We start from the raw sequence: 19,964 nt of genomic DNA, 5'->3' as shown, positions 1-19,964 counted from the left end.
TGTATGTCCCAGGGATCAGGGCAGGGTGGCACTGGTGGCTCTCTGGTGTCCATCCCTGCTCCTGGGAACGCAGTGCTGCTCTGCCCAGGGGGATCTGCAGGATTCCTGGTGCTGGGAATGCCCCCAGCAGCTCCTGGAGGGCAGCACCAGCCCTGTTTGGCTGGGGAACCTTTTACTGCCCCCCAGGTTTGGCAGCTCAGGTGAAAGAGCAGCACAAGCCTCAGGATGTGGACTCTGAAAAAAACCCTTCCCCACCTCCCACTTGGGCTGCTCAGAGTCCTGTGGTGTTCTTGTACAACTTCCTTCCTGCTCAGGCAGCACTCTCTAATTCAATTTATTCAATTTTGGGCTCCCTGCCCTGCCACACTCCACACTCAATTTCTGTGCTGGTTTGCTGCTTCTGAGGGGGAATCCTCCCCTCCTTGCAGGTCACTGCTCCTCAGAGCACTGTGACAGATTGCTGGGGCAGGGAGGAACCAGCACAGCACACACCAGGCGGTTTGGGAGTGTGGAGGGCAAGCAACAAAATAAATCCATTTGTGCAAGAGCTGATGGAGAAATGCTCACACTGCCTAGGAACAATTGGAGAAAATAAAAATTGGGAATATTTTGTAAGTCCCAGAACACCTGGAGATGGTTTCCGGGCTGCTGAAGGAAGAAAGCTGCTGTGTTTTACCAAAGATCCAAATCCATGCTCATGGGCTGGATAAATCCCATTTTCCTGTGTCACACTGCCCTTCCCACAGCCAGGCTGGGGGGTGACAGGGTGCTGTGAGATGATAAATCCCTCACCCAAAGGGAAGGGCTTGGCCAGTGACCGCTTCAGAGGGGTTTGAAATCAGCCTGGCAGGAGGTGGAGGCGTGTTCTCACCCGAGTGGGGTTTTATTGGGAATGGGAGGAAAATGAAATACAGAAAATATTCCATCCTCTTGGTTCCATGTTCTTGGTACCAGTGTGACACATAAATCCTCCTTGGTGCGGTGCCTGCTCATCAGGAGCAATCCCAAAATATTTTCCACATCTCTGCCAGGATGTCTGAGGGATTTTTTTAATCCATTTAGTGCAATTAACTCCAGGAATGAAGTGCTCCAAACATTTGGGAAGGAAGTACTCCAAACATTTGGGAATGAAGTGCTCCAAACCTTTAGGAATTAAATGCTCCAAACATTTGAGAATTAAATGCTCCAAACTTTTGGGAATGAAGTGTTCCAAACATTTGAGAATGAAATGCCCCAAACCTTTGGGAATGAAGTGCTCCAAACCTTTAGGAATTAAATGCTCCAAACATTTGGGAATGAAGTGCTCCAAACCTTTAGGAATTAAATGCTCCAAACATTTGGGAATGAAGTGCTCCAAACCTTTAGGAATTAAATGCTCCAAACATTTGGGAATGAAGTGCTCCAAGCCCTTGGGAATGAAGTGCTCCCAACCCTTAAGAAGACGATGCTGAGCAGTAATTGAAGATATTTCACCCTGCAGGAATCTCCTGCTTGGCATCCCAGGAATCCAAGCTTCATGGGATTTTTTTGCTTCTGCCAGTGTGAGGTAAGGTTAAATTGGGGTTTGCTGGCCCAGGATTCCCAGTTAGCCCCAAGAAGCTGCAGTGGAGTAAGAAGGCAGAATTCCAGCGGGGAGCGTTGCTCTGGCTCTGCCGTTGGCAATCCCAGTGCTGGCTCCCCGCTCCAGGTTTATCCCCAGTCCCAGCTGCCCTCAGAGCAGCCCTGCCATGCTGTGTGGGATGCAGGGTCCCTGTTGGTGGCCCTCAGGCAGGACAGCAGCTCCTCGGGCACCAGCATCTGCTCCGGGCCGGGCTCCCAGCGCTGCTCCGGGATGGATCCGTGTCCGTGTCCGTGTCCTGGGAACTCCAGGCTGCTGTTGAGCACCAGGTTGATCTTGTCCAGCAGGCACAGCTGGGGGGTCCCTCCCTGCGTGTCCCACAGCTGCGGGACAGGGCTGGTGTAATCCTGGGAGAAGATTCCCAGCTCTGGCTGTGGGATGGGCGCGGGTGGCTGCGCCGGGCAGATTCCGGCAGCCACGTAGCCCAAAGTGTTCCCGTCGGAGAGCTGGGGTTTGTAGGCACCCAGCTGCCCTGGGGCCGGGCTCCTGGGGGCCACCACGCTCCTGGGCACCTCCCTGGGCTCGGCCACCCCTGCCCTGGCCTCGGGGTCCCGGCGCTGGGGCCGCTCCTGCGCTGGCACCTCCTGAACATCGGAGACTGCGGGGTCCAGGAAGGGCTCCTGGAGGCTGGCACTGGGGAAATCAGCCTTGTCCTGGGGAAACGAGGATAGCTGTGCCACCTTCATCCAGCCCTGCTCCTCCATCCATCCCAGCCCTGCTCCTTCATCCCATCCCTGCTCCTTCATCCCATCCCTGCTCCTCCATCCCAGCGCTGCCTTCATCCATCCCTGCTCCTCCATCCATCCCATCCCTCCTCCTCCATCCCATCCCTGCTCATCCATCCCATCCCTGCTCCTTCATCCCAGCGCTGCCTTCATCCATCCCTGCTCCTCCATCCATCCCATCCCTGCTCCTCCATCCCATCCCTGCTCCTTCATCCATCTCTGCTCCTTCATCCATCCCATCCCTGCTCCTCCATCCCAGCCCTGCTCCTCCATCCCAGTGCTGCCTTCATCCATCCCTGCTCCTCCATCCCATCCCTGCTCCTCCATCCATCCCATCCCTGCTCCTCCATCCCATCCCTGCTCCTCCATCCCAGCGCTGTCTTCATCCATCCCTGCTCCTCCATCCAGCGCTGCCTTCATCCATCCCTGCTCCTCCATCCCAGCGCTGCCTTCATCCATCCCTGCTCCTCCATCCCAGCGCTGCCTTCATCCAGCCCTGCTCCTCCATCCATCCCATCCCTGCTCCTCCATCCCATCCCTGCTCCTTCATCCATCCCATCCCTGCTCCTTCATCCATCCCTGCTCCTCCATCCATCCCATCCCTGCTCCTCCATCCCATCCCTGCTCCTCCATCCCATCCCTGCTCCTCCATCCATCCCATCCCTGCTCCTCCATCCATCCCATCCCTGCTCCTCCATCCCATCCCTGCTCCTCCATCCATCCCATCCCTGCTCCTCCATCCCAGCGCTGCCTTCATCCATCCCTGCTCCTCCATCCATCCCATCCCTGCTCCTCCATCCCATCCCATCCCATCCCATCCCATCCATCCCATCCCATCCCATCCCATCCCATCCCATCCCATCCCATCCCATCCCATCCCATCCCATCCCATCCCATCCATCCCATCCCATCCCTGCTCCTCCATCCCATCCCTCCTCCTCCATCCATCCCATCCCTGCTCCTCCATCTCATCCCATCCCTGCTCCTCACACAAGCTGCCCTCTCCCAGCTAACAGGGAATGCTGCCAGAGGAGACGGTCTCAAGTCGTGCCAGGGGAGTTTTGGGCTGGATTTTTGGGAAAATTTCTGTGTGGAAAGGGCTGCCCAGCCCTGGAGGGATTTAAAATCCCCATGGATGTTGCACTTGGGGACATGGGGCAGTGTTGGCCTTGGCAGTGCTGGGGGTGGTTGGACTCAGTGGTCTCAGAGGGATTTTCCAATCTGGATAATTCTGTAAAGCCCAGCTTTAATCTGAGGGGAAGCAAAGCCAGGAGATAACCCTGCCCTCACCTGGAGTGACTTCACCACGGTGCTGTTCTCCATGTGGGGAAAGTCCTCAAACATCCACCTTGGCAAGAGGGACAGGAGGGCGGCCTTGACCCTTCGCAAAAGGGAAAAACAAACCCCAAATGTTACTGCAGTGCGTAATACAGATGTTCCTCATGCAGGAGGAAACTCTCTGGGTGGGAAGGACACATGAAGAACACCCAGCCTTGGAAACTCTGGGTTCCCCATTCTTAAATTTCACCAATTTCATGTTTATTTGACTAATTTTTTGTTGCTCTCTGCCTTAGTGTAGAGCACCAAAAAGTCCTTTCATATGATAAATGTGTGATATTGCCCTCAGGCTGAGGTGAAAGGGAATCTGTAGTTGATTTTAACACATCCCAGAAGAAATTTTGTATTTCTTCTATCTACAAAAAAAAAAAAAAAGAAGAAGAAAAAAAAAGAAGAAAAACCCCACAAAACCCCCCAAAAATTCCCCCAAAACCCCAAACACCCTCCCCCAAAAAAGGGGTAAAAAATTCTGAATTGGGAATAAGGGAAGAAGACATGGAGGAGAAAGGAATACCTTTTCCTGACTGACTTTTTAAACATCACAACTGCAAAAAGAACGGATAATCCGATCACGCTGAGGCTCAGTCCCAGGAGAATTTGGATGTCATCATCTGCAGGGGATGGAAGGGAGGAGGTCACGGCCTGGTGCTGCACTCACTCACCATTCACCATTTCCTGCCCCAGAAATGCTGACGTGAATTCCTCAGCCGGGCTGGTTTTGCTTTTGGTTTAGGAGCTGAAACAGACCGTGACCTTTACCAGAGGATGCGCAAGCTGAGCATCCCCAGACGGGTGGGAAATGCTGAAACACGTCCCTGGTCCCAGCTGCAGGGTGGAATCAGCCTCCTGCATGGGTTAATTCGATATTTCCTGGGTTTGACACCTCCCCTTGGACTGGGCATTGTGTTTTAGCCTCGGTAGAGAGCAGAACTCAAAGCTTGCATTCTGTGGGTGCTGCTCATCCTTCCCTGCACTTGGGGAAAATCTCCTTTATTGGCTCTTGTGGGAACCCAGGAAATCCCTCTGGCTGCCCTGGAGGGCTCCAGCCCCTGCCCAGGGGGCTCAGAGACCTCAGCACAGAGCCCAAGGCCCTGTGCCTTTGGTCTTGACCCATGGAAAAACAATTACCAACCTTGTATGAAGAATTACAATTCAAAAGAGTTTAAGTAGAATAATAGTTTGTCACAGAGTGAAAAAGAGATTTTTTTGGGGGTTTTTAGAATGGGTGTCCAAGGGGTAAGATGGAGGAATCTGTGTCCAGCCTTTCTCCTTCTTCTTCTTGGCCTCCATCTCCTGCTGCGATGGCGGCACTTTGGGATTGGTTTAGAGTAGAAGCTCACTGACATAGGTGATGGGTATTGGGAAGTTATGGTAAATATTGTACAGGTAGTTTTTAGTATAAAAAGATAACACTGCCCTGAGGGCAGGCAGAGTGCCTCTGTCTGTCCTGCTGAACAGACCTTGGCTGGACAGGAGAAAGAATTTTATAGATAAGGAACAATAAACAACCTTGAGAATGAGAACCCAGAGCATCTGGGAGCTCTCAATTCCCGCTGCCAGGAGCTGCCTGGGTTAAATCTCCCACAGGACAAAGCCTGGCCTAGCAAGGCAGAGCTGCCACAGGACAAAGCCTGGCCCAGCAAGGCAGAGCTCCCACAGGACAAAGCCTGGCCCAGCAAGGCAGAGCTGCCACAGGACAAAGCCTGGCCCAGCAAGGCAGAGCTCTCACAGGACAAAGCCTGGCCTAGAAAGGCAGAACTGCCCAGAGCACAAAGCCTGGCCCAGCAAGGCAGAGCTCCCACAGGACAAAGCCTGGCCCAGCAAGGCAGAGCTCCCACAGGACAAAGCCTGGCCTAGCAAGGCAGAGCTCCCACAGGACAAAGCCTGGCCCAGCAAGGCAGAGCTCCCACAGGAGAAAGCCTGGCCTAGCAAGGCAGAGCTCCCACAGCACAAAGCCTGGCCTAGCAAGGCAGAGCTGCCCTCCTTACCCTGGGACATCTCGCTGTAGGTGCTGCCCAGGAGCGGCTCCTCTGCAGGGTCTGGAACAGAGAGGGGAAAGATGTCTTGGGTCATTCAGAGGGCTCTGGGTGACACAAAACCTGCCGTGGTTCTATCTTTTGAGAAAAATAAGCAATGATTTTGTAACTTTTTGTAATTTTGATGTGTAATGAGAGCAATTAAACTCCCTGAAGCAATGAGTAACTCCAGCTCTGCTGGGCTCTCCACATCGTGCCCACAATTAAATGAGATGTTGATCAATCCTGTCCCCACCTACAGAACCTCTGCCCTGCACATCCCTCCCTCCCCACAGCACCCTAAACAAGGATTTATTCCCCCTGGTGAGCTCTATCATTTTTCACAAGCACTCCCAGGTTATTTAACAGCTTTTCCAGAGAAGTTGTGGATCCCTGGAGTGTCCCAGGCCAGGCTGGAGCACCCTGGGACAATGGGAGGTGTCCCTGCCATGGCAGGGGTGGCACTGGGTGGGCTTTGAGTCCCTCCCAACCCAACCGATTGTGAGATTCTGTGATTCCCAAAGTGCCTGCACCCCTTGGGAATGGATTTCCTGATTATTTCCGTGCAGTGGGGGAAGATCTGCAGCTGGAGGCCCTGCCATGGCAAGAAGCCTCTTTCTGCTGGGATAAGCAGCCAGCTTTGATCCAGGCCAGTTCAGCAATTCCCTCGGGATCCCTTGTCCCTGATTTGGTGCCACAGAGGAGAGCCCTGCCCTGAGTACCAACAGCCAGGGCCAACTTGGGACACCCATCTAGGAATGTCTGTTTGCATTTCCTGGGCCAGGAATGTCTGCTTGCATTTCCTGGGAACAGCTGCCCTGCTCCAGGGGCTGCTGCAGGGCCACGGGGCTGCTCTGGCCCAGGAGAAACCCCTGAGCAGCCACAGAGGGCCCATCTCAGGTGGCATCAGAGCCAGGAGCTGGGGGGACACTCTCAGGTGTCACCTGCAGGTACTTTGGGCTCTGACAGCCCTTGATGGTCCTGCCCAGCCCCACCTGGCCCCTGGGCAGGCTCTATTTAAGCCCAGCCCTGGCCCTCAGCCCCAGCTGGGCTGGGCTGGGGCAGCTCTGGGGCTCAGACCCTGCTCTGGTGTCACAGCTTGGCCTCACCCTCCTGCCCAGATCTGAGGGCACCCAAAGCCACCCCCAGTGCTGGAAATGAGGTTTTCCTTCCCCAAACCCTCCCCAGCACTGACCCAGCTGCAGATGTCCCTCCCAGGGCTCTGTGCCTCCCACTCCAGGTAGGAAGGGCAGGCTGGCTCTGCCCAGCTGCTCCCTGGAAAAGCTCTTTGCTGTGTTTTGGTTTATCTGCGACATCTTATTGTGAGTTCTGCAGGTACAACCTCGCTTTTCTGCACTGGAAAGGGACAACGATCCCACGGGTGCCTCTGCTGATGGGAAATGAGGTTCTGGGTCTGTGCAGGGAGCAAAGACCTGTTGGAGGTGGGTCTGACGCCAATAATACATTGATTAAATGCATTTTATCCTTTCCTGCCTTGCTTGGTGGGAGCAAACACCAGCTGGAGATGGGTCTGACACCAATACATTGATGAAATGCATTTTATCCTTTCATTGCTGTGCTGGGCGGGAGGGTTTGCTCTGTTCCCAGCCCGAGGGGTCCCCAAGGGGAGCAGCAGCAGCAGTTTCCCCCCATCCCCGGGCAGTGAGGCTCACCTGGGCTGGAGCAGGGAGCGCTGATCCCGCCGGGATACACCGCGTACAGCCACACCTGCCGGGGAGCCGCTGTCCCTGCCGGCAAAGCACAGATTTACCTTCAAAATGGGATTTTGTCAGCTGGGCTGGGCCAGGGGCTGGGTACAGAGTGCTGACAGCAGTTGGGTTGGCCCTTGAAGGTCTGGGGTCGTTCCTGGCCCACCAGATCATTTTTAATTCATTAAATAATTAATAAATTTAATTCATTTTCTTTCCCTCTCCATCCCCTCCTTCCCCTGTGATCTTCACCCAGGGACCCAAATCCCACTGCCTGCCCTCAAATCTCCACCTGCTTCCCTCCCCTCCTTCCCTAAGGGCTCTTCATGGCCCCACTCTCTCTCCCCACAAAAAAGTGGGCAGGGGCTCAGACTCAAATGAAGACGCCTTGATAGTCTGGTTTGGATTTGTAATCTAATCCAGATTGACAGTCTGATTTGGGTTTATATGCAATTCTGATTGATAGTCTGATTCGGATTTATAATCTAATTCAGATTGATAGTTTGATTTGGATTTATAATCTAATCCTGATTTATAGTCTGATTTGGATTTATAATCTAATCCTGATTGATAGTCTGATTTGGATTTATAATGTAATTCAGATTTATAATCTAATTTGGATTTATAATCTGATTTGGATTTATAATGTAATCTGGATTTATAGTCTCATTTGGATTTATAATCTAATTCAGATTTACAGTCTGATTTGGATTTATAATCTAATCCTGACTGATAGTCTGATTTGGATTTATAATGTAATCTGGATTTATAGTCTAATTTGGATTTATAATCTAATTCAGATTTATAGTCTGATTTGGAGTTATAATCTAATCCAGATTTACAGTCTGATTTGGATTTCTAAGGTCCTGAGGAGCAGTGCCCAGCAGCAGGGGGTTCCTGGGCTGTCCTACCTGGGATGTAGGTGTGAGTTTGGTGTTTTGGGATTCTCTCCCAGCTGTGCTGCTCCTGCAGGCCGTGCTGGGGGCTGGACAGCCACTCCAGGATGAACCAGAGCAGGGGGCTCTGGCTGGGCTGGGGGCGCTGCCACCGCACCAGGACCCTGCTCTGCTGCTCCTGCTGCACCTCCAGCGCCTCCGGGGCCGGGAACTCTGTGGGGAAACGGGGCAGGGGCAACTCAAACAGCCCAGACCCATCCTTGGGGACTGGGGAGGGTCAGCCCAGCCCAGGGGAAACGCGGCTTTCCTGGAGGGGTTTGAAAACTGAAGGGTGAGCAGGAAATTCCAGGATGTGGAGGGTTTGTATATAAATACAATATATGATATATATTTTTATATATTTATATCAACACATATACTATATATATATATATATTGATCTGTGTTTCATAGAATTGTTCAGGTTGGAAAAGACCTTAAAGATCAAGGCCATGTCCCCAAGTGCCACATCCATGTGGCTTTTGAATCCCTGCAGGGATGGGGACTCAACCCTGCCCTGGGCAGCTGTGACAGGGCTGGGGAACCTTTCCAGGAGGAATTTTCCCAAATATCCACCCTGGGGCTGTTCCCTCTCCTCCTGTCCCTGTTCCCTGGCTGTCCCCCGGCTGTGCCCTCCTGGCAGGAGCTGTGCAGAGCCAAAGGGCCCCTGAGCCTCCTTTGCTCCAGGCTGAGCCCCTGCCCGGCTCCTCAGGGATTCTGCAGCCCCTGCCCGGCTCCTCAGGGATTCTGCAGCCCCTTCCAGCCCCTCAGGGATTCTGCAGCCCCTGCCCAGCTCCCTCAGGGATTCTGCAGCCCCTGCCCGGCTCCTCAGGGATTCTGCAGCCCCTGCCCGGCTCCCTCAGGGATTCTGCAGCCCCTGCCCAGCTCCCTCAGGGATTCTGCAGCCCCTGCCGGCTCCTCAGGGATTCTGCAGCCCCTGCCCAGCTCCCTCAGGGATTCTGCAGCCCCTGCCCAGCTCCCTCAGGGATTCTGCAGCCCCTGCCCGGCTCCTCAGGGATTCTGCAGCCCCTGCCCAGCTCCCTCAGGGATTCTGCAGCCCCTGCCCGGCTCCTCAGGGATTCTGCAGCCCCTGCCCAGCTCCATTCCCTGCCCTGGGCACTCTCCAGCCCCTCACTGTCCTTCAAGGGGGACAATCCCTGTCCTGGTGCTGCGCCCTCACTGCCTGGCACAGCCCAGGTGCCCGTGGCCCTCCAGCTGTGCTCCTCCCCAGCCAGATGTGAAGCTCTGTGCTTGCAAACCCCACACCCTCAGCTCTGAAATGCTTCAGCTGTCCCTGCTTACCAGAAACGTGCAGGGTTCTGATAAGCATCAGAGCCGAGAGAGGTTTTTCCACCTTATTTCTCTTCAGTTTCCTTTTAGTCATGTGTTTGTCCTCAGCCTGAATGGGACTTTCCCCTCCCATTGCTCATTCAGAGATGTTTTTCAGAACGAGCAAAACGTGGTTGTGGGGCGAAACCACACCTCGGGGCACAGGGACCATAAGGTGGCCCTAAAAGGATTTAAAAGGATTTTTTTCCCCCTTGTTTTTCAGTTTGCAAGGACCCAGCTCCCAGTGGGGGCTGGCAGAGGCTGCAGCAGCAGCCTGGCACCATTTGCTTTGCCAGCCAACATGGGCAGGGCAAACTCAAAAATGAGTTTGGTGCTGCATCCTTAGGAGGGGCTGCAGGGTGAGATTCCAGAGCCTGAAGGGGCTCCAGGAGAGCTGCAGAGGGACTGGGGACAGGGATGGAGGGACAGCACACAGGGAATGGCTCCCACTGCCAGAGGGCAGGGATGGATGGGAGATTGGGAATTGGGAATTGTTCCTGGCAGGGTGGGCAGGGATTGGATGGAATTCCCAAATTTGCTGTGGCTGCCCCTGGATCCCTGGCAGTGCCCAAAGCCAGGAAAGGAGATTGGAGCAGCCTGGGACAGTGGGAGGTGTCCCTGCCCATGGGACAATGAAATGAGCTGGGCTTTAAGGTCTCTCTCAACCCAAACCGCTCCAGAATTACACAATTCCACATCCAGCAGGGGAGCACCTTCAGAGGGCCTGTCTGGAGGGCTCTGTGCCCCCGGTGGAGCGGGCAGAGCTGTGCCAGGGCTCTCCCGGTGCCCAATCCAGCATTTCCCTGGGGCAGGGTCGGTGCCGGCGGTGCCCCCGTACCTTGCGGCGCTGCCGCCCAGCTCAGGGGGATGCTGGCGGGGCTGGAGGCGCCCTTGGCGTTGCGGGCGGTGACGAGGAGGCTGCGGGCTCCGGGCGGCACCAGCACCGAGCACTCGGTGCCCGCGGTGAGGCACAGCGGCCACAGCGCTCCCGCGGCGCTCTCGGCGCTCACGGCGTAGCCCAGGATCCTCCCGCGGGCATCCCGGGCCGACAGCGGCTGTGGGGGCGAGAGAGGCCGGGATCGGGGGGTCTGACACCCCCACAGCCGGCCGGGATCGGGGGTCTGACACCCCCACAGCCGGCCGGGATCGGGGGTCTGACCCCACAGCCGGCTGTGACACCTTTACAGGGGTGGGGATGTGGCTCCGAGCAGGGCTGGCCCTGTCCTGCCGTCCCCGAGGGCTCCGCACGGAGGCGGCACCGGCGCTGCCCGGGGAGGAGCGGCGGAGCCGAGCCCGTACCTTGATCAACACCGTCACCTCGTGGCTGCCGTTCGGCAGGGACCGGCCCAGGCGCCGCCACACGGCGGGAGCGGCGGCGGGGGCTGCGGAGGAGCGGGGACACCGCGAGTGACACACCGGGAGTGACACCGAGGGGACAGCGTGACACTGGGAGTGACACCGTGACACACCGGAGGGCACCCGGGGCTCCCACCCACCCGCAGCCCCTCCCGACCGGCTGGCAGAGGAGCAGGAGTGGGCGCTGCTCTTTGGTGTTGAGCCCACCCCGTTCCCCGCTGGCACCGGCACGGGAGGGCAGCGCTGCCTCGCTCATCCGTGCCAGGCTCGTGCCAAAGCCAGCAGCTGGCACGGATGGGCGGAGCTGGCTCAGGGTGACCGCGATTTGTCGCGACACTCGGCTGATGCGGTTTTCCCACCCAGGGCAGCAAGCAGGGCACTGAGGACCGTGGGTGTCGCCGGCGCTGAGCCCACCTGCCTCGGGGGTGCGGTACGGGAACGGGGGGCTCCAGGCGCTCCAGGGGCTGCGGGCGCTGCCGAGCCGGCACCTGGCCTGGAACGCGAACTCGGTGTCGCTCTGCAGCTCGTGCTGCCAGCGGGGACCCTCCGGGGGCACCTTGGCACACGGCTCCACCTGCCAGGGAAGCACAGGGGCGCTGGGGCAGCGGCACACGGCGGGTCCCCGCTGCCACCGCCACCCCCGCGGGATGGGCAAGACCAGCCCTGTCCCCTCCGGTGCCACCTTGCATGGCACTGCCAGAGCCCCCAGCCACACCGGGAGTGCCAGCACGGAGATTTTGGGGCTCCTGTGGCAGCGGGGATCCAGGCTCAGCCCTGGCAGCACTCGGGGAGTTTCCATCCCTGCCCCTGTGTGGGTTTGGGGTTTTTTGTCTGGGGTGTGCTCTGAGCATCCCCAGGATTTTGTGCCTTGTCCTTGCAGAGCAGAACCTTTGGAAACATTTGGAATTCCGTCTTTTTGCTCAGAAAGCTGAGCTAACCCTGCCCACGAGGCCATCTGCTGTCCCTCCCAGGTGGCCCCAGCTCTGCTGTCCCCTGCCTGTGACCAGAGCACACCAGAGCACAGGGCTGAGTCTGGGATGGCCCCAAATATCCCCATTGCCCGCGGGGTCTCCAGCAGGAGCGGGACAGGGGTAGTGAGGGGGTTTGGGGTCTCACGTGCCACGTTGGGGCCCCGCTGGCCCTGTGCCTCTCCTGGCAGCGCACGTCCCTCAGGCGCGTGAGGCTCCTCCAGCGCGTGGTGGTGATGGCTGGGAACGAGTCCGTGGTCTCAGCGCCCATGGGCACGGGCAGGGTGGGCACCACTGTGGGCACAGCAGGGAATGGGGCCGTGGGGACTGTCCCTGGGCTCAGGGGTGTCCCCAGAGTGACGCTGCAGGGCAGGGAGGCCAGGCATGGTCACAGCTTGCCGTGCTGCTCATGGAGGGACAGAGGGAGGGATGGTGGAGGGATAATGAAGGGATGGAAGGATGGAGGGATGGATGATAGATGGAGACATTGGTGCACAGATGGATGGATGTATGTAGAGGGATAATGGAGGGATGGAAGGATCAATGGATAGGTGATGGATGGACGGATGGGCAGACAGATGGATGGATAATAGATGGAGACATAGATGGGCAGATGGATGGACGAATGGATGTGGAGGGATAATGGAGAGATGGATCAAGAGAGGGATGGATGGACAGAAGGATGGATGGCTGATGGATGGACAGATGGATGGATGATGGAGACATGGATGGACAGATGGATGATGGAGACACAGATGGACAGATAGAGGGACAGACGGATGGACAGATGGACGGATGGATGATAGATGGAGACACAGATGGACAGATAGAGGGACAGATGGACGGATGGATGATAGATGGAGACACAGATGGATGGATGGACAGATGGACGCATGTCCGTACCGAGCTCCTGCAGGCTGAGGCGCTGAGGGGCCGAGCGGGCAGTGCCCAGCGCGTTGCTGGCCTGCGCCCACACCCAGTACTGGCTGTCGTTGTGCAGCTCCCTCAGCAGCACAGGTGAGTCTGCAGGGAAGGTCTTTTCTTCCTCCTCATCCTCCCCATCCTGTGCCACCACCCTGGAAGCAGAAGGCAGCCCTGTCAGTGCCCATTCCAGCCCCACAGCCCCGCTGGCACGGCCACCCCTGCTCCTGGGGTGTCACAGCTCGTGACCAGGGCATGGCCACCCCCAAACCTGGTGTTTGTCACCCCTAAAGCAAGCTGGGAATTCATTCCCTTCCCTGACACTGCTGCTGGGGATTTGTATTCTCACAGTGGGAAGAGAACTCCTTCCTTCCTTTTGGGCTGCGTGGATCAGTTTGAACCCAAATTTAGGCAGGAGCTTTGTCCCTTCTCCTCACAAAGCTTCCATGTGATGGGATTTAATGTCCTTCAATAGAGACAGGAGAATGGATAGCTTGAGAGGGGACCAGCCAAGGCATCCTGGCATGGGTGTGACATGCCAGGTAAGGACCTTGGTGGCAGGGAGCATCCCGGGTGGGACTGTGGCACACTGTGTGGCAGCCAGCACCTCTGCTTCAGCTTCCAGCTGGGCTTTGGGCAGCATTGGGGTCACCCTCTCTTTACCCCGGAGGGAGCCCCAGCCGCTGGAAGCTGCAGCTTCCCCGTGGTGGGGCACGGTGGGATGTGAGCAGGGCGCTGCGGTGAGCGTGCGGCTCTGGGGCAGGAGGTGACAAAACGTGAGCTGAAGGAAGTGGAACTGGGGCACGGCAGGGCTGCTGCCACCGGGGGCTGTCACTCGGGACTGTCCCCAGGGTTGTCACCGGGGCTGCCACTCCCGAGGCTCACCTGCGCAGGTGGAGGCTGTGCCGGGTGGGCAGGTGCGTGGTCCGGCCCCGCTCCCATTCGCACTGCAGGTGCTCCGAGCCCTCGGCGATGGCGCAGCTCAGGTTCCCGGGGGGGTCCGGGGGGTCTGCGGGGCGAGCCCGGGTGAGGCGAGGCCCCGGGACACGGTGGGGACAGGGGGCACTCCCAGCCCGGCCCCGGGGGCTCGGGGGGACACGGGGGTCACACGGGGCACTCACAGCCGGCCCGGAGCTCGGTGCCGCACACCACGCGGTGTCTCTGGGCGCAGCGGGAGAAGCAGGTGACGCTGACGAGGGGCAGCTGGAAGCGGGGCAGGTGGAGGCGCTCGGCGCCGTCGCGCAGGGCCAGCAGGGAGCTGTAGTTGAGGGAGATGAAGAGCTGCTGCGGCGAGGGGCAATCCAGCGAGGACTCGCAGCCGATGGAGATGTCGGAGCCCAGCAGCACCACGGGCCTGGGCTCGGGCTCGATCCACACGCGCCCGTTGCACGTCAAGTTCGCAGCACCTGCGCCAAAGCGGGTGAGCTATGCCGGATCTATCCCGGGGCTGTCCTGGGGCTGCAGGGCTCGGCAGGGAGCGGATCCCCTCCCCGGGATGCCCTGCAGCCAGGGGATTACAGCCCGCCCTGCTCACCTTCAACCCCATGGGATGCAGGTAAACTGAGGCACGAGTGATGCCGGGGAGAAATTGTCCCCCTGAGGGTGCCCAGAGCAGCTGTGGCTGCCCCCGCACCCCTGGCAATGCCCAAAGCCAGGCTGGATAGAGCTAGGAGCGCTCTGTCCCTGCTCCAGATCCCTCCCACCCAAACCAGGCCTGGGATGCGCCCCCCGCCCCCGCTGCAGCGCCCCGGCCCCGCTGACTCATCCCGGCCGCTCAGAAACGGCCCCGTTCCGCCGGTTTCACCCATTTCGGGGCCGCTCTAACGTTAAATGAGTGCAGGGAAATAACCCGCGCTCCGAGAGCTCTGATCCCCCAGATTAGCGCGGCGGGGGCGCGTCCCTTCCCTATCAGATGGAGCTCGGCAGCAGCGCCGGCTCTCGGCGCTATCGGCTCCATCTGCCCTTCCTGGAAAGGGCAGGGCTGAGCCCGGGGGCTGCAGGGACGGGGGCAGAGCTGGCACGGGGGCTGCAGGGCCCTGGGAATGGCCCTGGGATCCTGGGAATGTCCCCGCTCCAAGGAGGGAAGGGGAAGGAGAAGGAGCTCAGGGCACAGGACCCCTCCCGCAATGCTCCCCTCAAACCCCACAGCTTTGGAATTGTCCCGTTGCCACCCCAAACCCCCCGCGGGCCCGGGGCGCGGCTCGGGTGCCATCCCGGTGTCCCTGTCACCGTCACTCACCCGGGCACAGGCAGCAGAGCAGGACGGGCAGCACCAAAGCCTGGCCGGGCCCCGCCATGGGCTGGGCTGCGGCATCGCCTGGGGGGCGAAAAATCATGGAGAAATTCCTGCAGGGAGGATGTGGGATCGGGGCAGGGAGAGATGAGCTGCCCTGCGCTGGAGAAGGTGGGACCGGGGGTCTCAGGGGGTGCTGCCCCTTTGCCCAGAGCCCCCCGGGTGCTGCCTGCGGGGCCGGGGTCCCAGGGACAGAGCGGAGATGGGGATGCGCTGGAATGAGCCCCCCGAGGGTCGGGAGCGCCTGGGAAGTGTGGAAGGGCTGGGGGAGCTCTGGAATGAGCCCCCCGAAGGTGTGGAAGGGTTGGGGGAGCTGCTCAGCCCGGAGAGGAGGGGCTCAAAGGGGATCCTTGGGGATGGATGTTTGATGAGGAGTAAAGGGGAACAAGGCAAACTCCTCCCAGGGACAGGACAGGAGGCAACGGGGTCAGGAAATCAGGAAATTCCAATTTAACATAAAAAAGGCTCTATAAATGTCAGAGTGGGGCTGCTGCCCTGAGGGCTTTGGTCCTGCAGTGTCCATCCCTGGGGCTGCTCAGACACACTTTTATAGGATGGAAACTCCCTGTTTCCATAACACCTTCCCCACAGGTCCTGCCCAGGCTGAGCCAGGCTCTTCCCAGCACTGAACCCCCAGAGACAGCCCCAAAATCCCGGGCCATGCTTCCCACCCTTGTGCCTGCATCCCACTGCTGCTCAGATTTTCCCCTGCTCCCTTTGCCTCTCTCCACAGCCTCTTTGGCAGAATTCCCACAAGCCAGGAAAGCAATCCCAGCCTCGTGGGGCTGGGTTTGGGGCTGGAAGGGCTCTGCAGCACCCACGGCACAGACTGGCGAGGAGCAGGGGGATGCAGCTCCCGGGGGAATTGCTCCTTTCCATCCCCCTGGAGCTGGGGTGGCTCCAGCACCCCCAGGCCCCTCTGGGGTCACAGAGCAGACCCCAAACCAGCCCTGCCACCCCATTCTCCTGCCTGGCCTGAGCACCCAGCCGAGCCCACGCTCCCTCATCTCCCTTCCCCGTGCAATACCTGCTGTCAGCAATGGCGAGTTTCCCTGGAGGGAGGCCAGAGTCCTCAGTAAAAGCCTCAAAACGCTGTTTTTCAGCCCAAAGCAGGCCAGCAGCAGCAGCAGCGAGTGCTCTGGTGCTCCTCGTGCGGGGTGAGGTGACCTGGTTTGGTTTTGGGGCTGATCAAGCGTTCACCGTGGGTGACTCAAACCTCAAATGCCTCCCTATTACCTGACCTACAAAGAGAAGCTGTCACTTCCCAAGTGCCCACGAGCCTGCTGCAAACCAGGACAAGTGAAAAAATGTATTGGGGTCCTGTGAGAAGAGCTGGGAGCTGTGAATGTGCCCAGCTCTGCCTCCTCTGGAATCACCTTTGTGTTTTTATTCCAGTTTAGAGGCGTTTGCAGACTCCAGAGCCAAAGGAACGAGGCCATTGGGAGATGCTGGGCTTTGAGCTGCTCTCCTGGTGCATTAGGGCTGAGGAAATGGGAATTCAGCAGGAAGGGAGAGGCTGCTCCGCGGTGCCAACCCAAACCCCGCGGAACCTTCCCCGGGCTGTGCCAGGAGGGACAAACGCAGGAGCAGCGGGTGAGGAGCATAGCGGGGACATTCTGGGTGAAATCAGGGGCTGGGAGCTGGGCAGAGCAGGGAATGCTTACCTTGGCAGCGCTCAGGACGTGTGGCACCACCGGGAGAGGGCACAGAGCAGCAGAGTTCCCTCCCGGTGTGAATCAGCCCTTGGGGAAACCCAGCGTCCCCTCGAGGGGAAGGGAAGGGAAGGGGCTCCTCGGCGTCCCGGCGGCGTTTGGGCTCAGCCTGGTGGAGCCGAGCCCATCCCCAGGGTTGTTTTGTCTCCTTGGAAGCACAGCAGAGTCCTGGGTGCTCTCAGGAAAAGAGCTTCTCCTGCCGATGGAAACTCCTTAAGGAACGGGGGTGTTGTCGCCAGCACCGAGTGTCACCCCTCGGTGGCACCCTGTGCCACCCCTCGGTGCTCGTGCTGTCCCCAGCTGTCACAGGCAGCATTCCCAGCGCGGGGATGCTCCGGGGATGCTCCGGGGCTCTGCACCCCCGGCTCCCTCCGCCGCTCCCACAGCCCAGCCCGGCGCTTCCTTCCCTCGCCTCCTCAAGAGTTAAACCTCAAAAACAGTGTTAACCTCATTAGACACGGCAACCACAGGAAACCCCGCACTGCTCCCGCCTCCGCCTCGGGGAGGAAACGTCGGGGAGCAGAATTCACCCCCGGGGAAGGCAGAGCCTCCCCTGCCAGCAAACCCCGGTGCTCCGGGCTTTGCCTGATCCACGGGGATTTTTGTGAAAGGGAGAGCGGGAGCCTGCTGGGTGGTGCCGTTATGTAATGTATATAATGTGTTTAATGTATATAATGTATATAATGTGTGCCATGTGCCTGTGTGGCAGCAGGAACGGCTGGGTTTGGGTGGTTACACACACCCCGAGCAGCACTGGGGGGGTTCAGTTATTCAGTTTTAGCGGGAATTTCAGTTTTGGGATGTCCTGGGAGTGCTCAATGCCTGGGGCACACAAATAGTGCACATCTGGGGCCAGGGCGGCACATCTGGAGCCAGGGCAGCACATCTGGAGCTGCACAGTGCAGGGGAATGTGGAGCTCTCCCAGCACAGGTGAGAGCTGCAGTTCCCGCATTTCCCAGCCCCATCTCCCTCTGCCTGACGAGTCCTTATCCCCTCCCGAGCGCCGGGGCTGCAGCTCAGAGCCCCCGGGACAGCGGGGCCGGGCTCACACCCGGCTCTTCCCGCACATTCCTCCTTCCCCTGCTCGGGAATCTCAGCTGCTGCTGCCGCCTCCCCTCCTGAGCCTGCCCCGACTTTCCATCCCCTCGCGTCCGGGGCTCTCTGTGCTCTGCTGGGGTGTTCCCCAGAGCCCGATGGAAACTGCGGCAGGGTCAGGCTGGGTTGGGGCAGGAACTCCTCCCTGTGAGGCTGGGGAGGCCCAGAGCGGCTGCGGCTGCCCCTGGATCCTGCCGTGCCCAGGGCCAGGCAGGGAGATGAAAACATCATTAATGGATCGATGGAACATTTGATTTGTTATCCTTGGTGGGAGCGCTCGGGGATGAAGGGAAAGGTCGGGACGGAGCCGGCTCTGCTGCCGGGGGACACGGGGGACACAGATGGGACATAGGAACAGGCTCGAACCCTTCTCGCCCTGCTGGCAGCTGAGAGGGACACTCGGATATTTGATCCTAAATCTGCGGCGGTGGCACCTGAGCCGGGCTGAGCACACTGTCCCTCCGGGGCTCCCCTGTCCCTTCAGAGCTTTCCTGTCCCCTCGGGGCTTTCCTGTCCCCTCAGGGCTTTCCTGTCCCCGCGGTGGGACAGGGACACGCCAGCGGGACAGGAATGAGCTCTGCTGGCCTCAGCCCCGCTGGCACCGCGCTCCGGGCAGGATTCGGTTCCTCCCCACGCCGGAGCAGCCGCTGTTCCCTTCCTAAGCCCCGGGCTCGCTGCAGGAACAAGGAAGGTGATGCCAATGTCAGAGCTGTGATTTTTGGCTGGGGTAAAAGGGCACCCGAGATACGGAGAGGTTGCTCCCGGACTTTAAAGCCGGTTTGTCCTTCCTGTAACCCTGCCAGGGAACAGCCCCTGCTCCTTGCAGCAGCACAGAGGTGAACGGGCCGGGAAAAGCAAAGTTCGGGCAGGGTTGGATTGTCCCTGCCAGGCCCAGCCCAGCGTGCCGGGGCAAGCGAAGCTCCTGACCCGGGGCCACGGAGCCCCACACCCTGCCGAGCCTGCAGGCCCTGGCTGTGCCCAGGCAGGCCCTGGCAGCGGGAAAATGGGGAATAACTCTTCCCAAAAGGGGCTGTAAACACTGCCCTGGCCACGGGCAGGGAATGTCCCGCTGCTGCCTTCCCTCCTCACTTGGGGAGCGATCCCCAAACCAGCCCTGCCGGGGTTTAAAAGCCACAGGGGATAGGGGTGGCCTTGGCAGTGCTGGAACGGTTGGGCTGGATGGGCTTCGAGGGCTTTTCCAACCTAAACGATCCAAGGTTTGATGGAATTGCTGCCGTTTCCAGGCTGAGTTGATCCCTCATTCCCATTCCCCCCACACCCCCGGAGCAGCTCCCCCGAGGCTGCAGCTCTGTCCCCCCACCCGTGTCCTGTCCCCTCGGGGGCTCCGGGACACCGTGGGGACGGAGCTGTGCCAGGAGGGACCGGGCAGACAGGAAGGGTTCCCGCGGTGACACCGAGGTGTGCGTGTCACCCCTATCCCCCAACAGACACCGAGGTGTGCGTGTCACCCCTGTCCCCCGACAGACACCGAGGTGTGCGTGTCACCCCTGTCCTGTCCCCCCACACCAAGGTGTGCGTGTCACCCCTGTGTCCCCGACACCGAGGTGTGCGTGTCACCCGTGTCCTGTCCCCTGACACCGAGGTGTGCGTGTCACCCCTGTGTCCCCGACAGACACCGAGGTGTGCGTGTCACCCCGACACCGAGGTGTGTGTGTCACCCCTGTCCCCCCGACAGACACCGAGGTGTGCGTGTCACCCCTGTCCCCCCAAAGACACCGAGGTGTGCGTGTCACCCCTGTCCTGTCCCCCCACACCGAGGTGTGTGTGTCACCCCTGTCCCCCCACACCGAGGTGTGCGTGTCACCCCTGTGTCCCCGACACCGAGGTGTGTGTGTCACCCCTGTCCCCCGACAGACACCGAGGTATGCGTGTCACCCTTGTCCCCCCACACCGAGGTGTGCGTGTCACCCCTGTCCCCCTGACGGACA

General features: G+C 59.1%; 1 protein-coding gene across 1 annotated transcript; it reads right to left on the bottom strand.

Moving 5' to 3' along the window:
• Window positions 1-1,458: 1,458 nt before the first annotated feature.
• Window positions 1,459-15,258, bottom strand: IL23R (interleukin 23 receptor). Its single transcript, XM_064719766.1, has 14 exons — window positions 15,154-15,258; window positions 14,036-14,320; window positions 13,800-13,923; window positions 12,897-13,069; window positions 12,142-12,287; window positions 11,440-11,599; window positions 10,969-11,051; window positions 10,508-10,724; window positions 8,317-8,514; window positions 7,370-7,444; window positions 5,670-5,720; window positions 4,196-4,292; window positions 3,634-3,724; window positions 1,459-2,271 (listed from the first exon to the last, which is right to left on the bottom strand). The coding sequence occupies exons 1-14, from the start codon at window positions 15,248-15,250 to the stop codon at window positions 1,690-1,692; spliced, it is 2,379 nt and encodes a 792-aa protein (XP_064575836.1). The 5' UTR covers window positions 15,251-15,258; the 3' UTR covers window positions 1,459-1,689.
• Between the last annotated feature and the right edge of the window lie 4,706 nt (window positions 15,259-19,964).

Source organism: Zonotrichia leucophrys, chromosome 8 (genome assembly GCF_028769735.1).
Source record: "Zonotrichia leucophrys gambelii isolate GWCS_2022_RI chromosome 8, RI_Zleu_2.0, whole genome shotgun sequence".
Lineage (NCBI taxonomy): Eukaryota > Metazoa > Chordata > Aves > Passeriformes > Passerellidae > Zonotrichia > Zonotrichia leucophrys.
The sequence above is the reverse complement of the archived record's forward strand: the minus strand, read 5'-3'. Positions and strand labels throughout refer to the sequence as shown.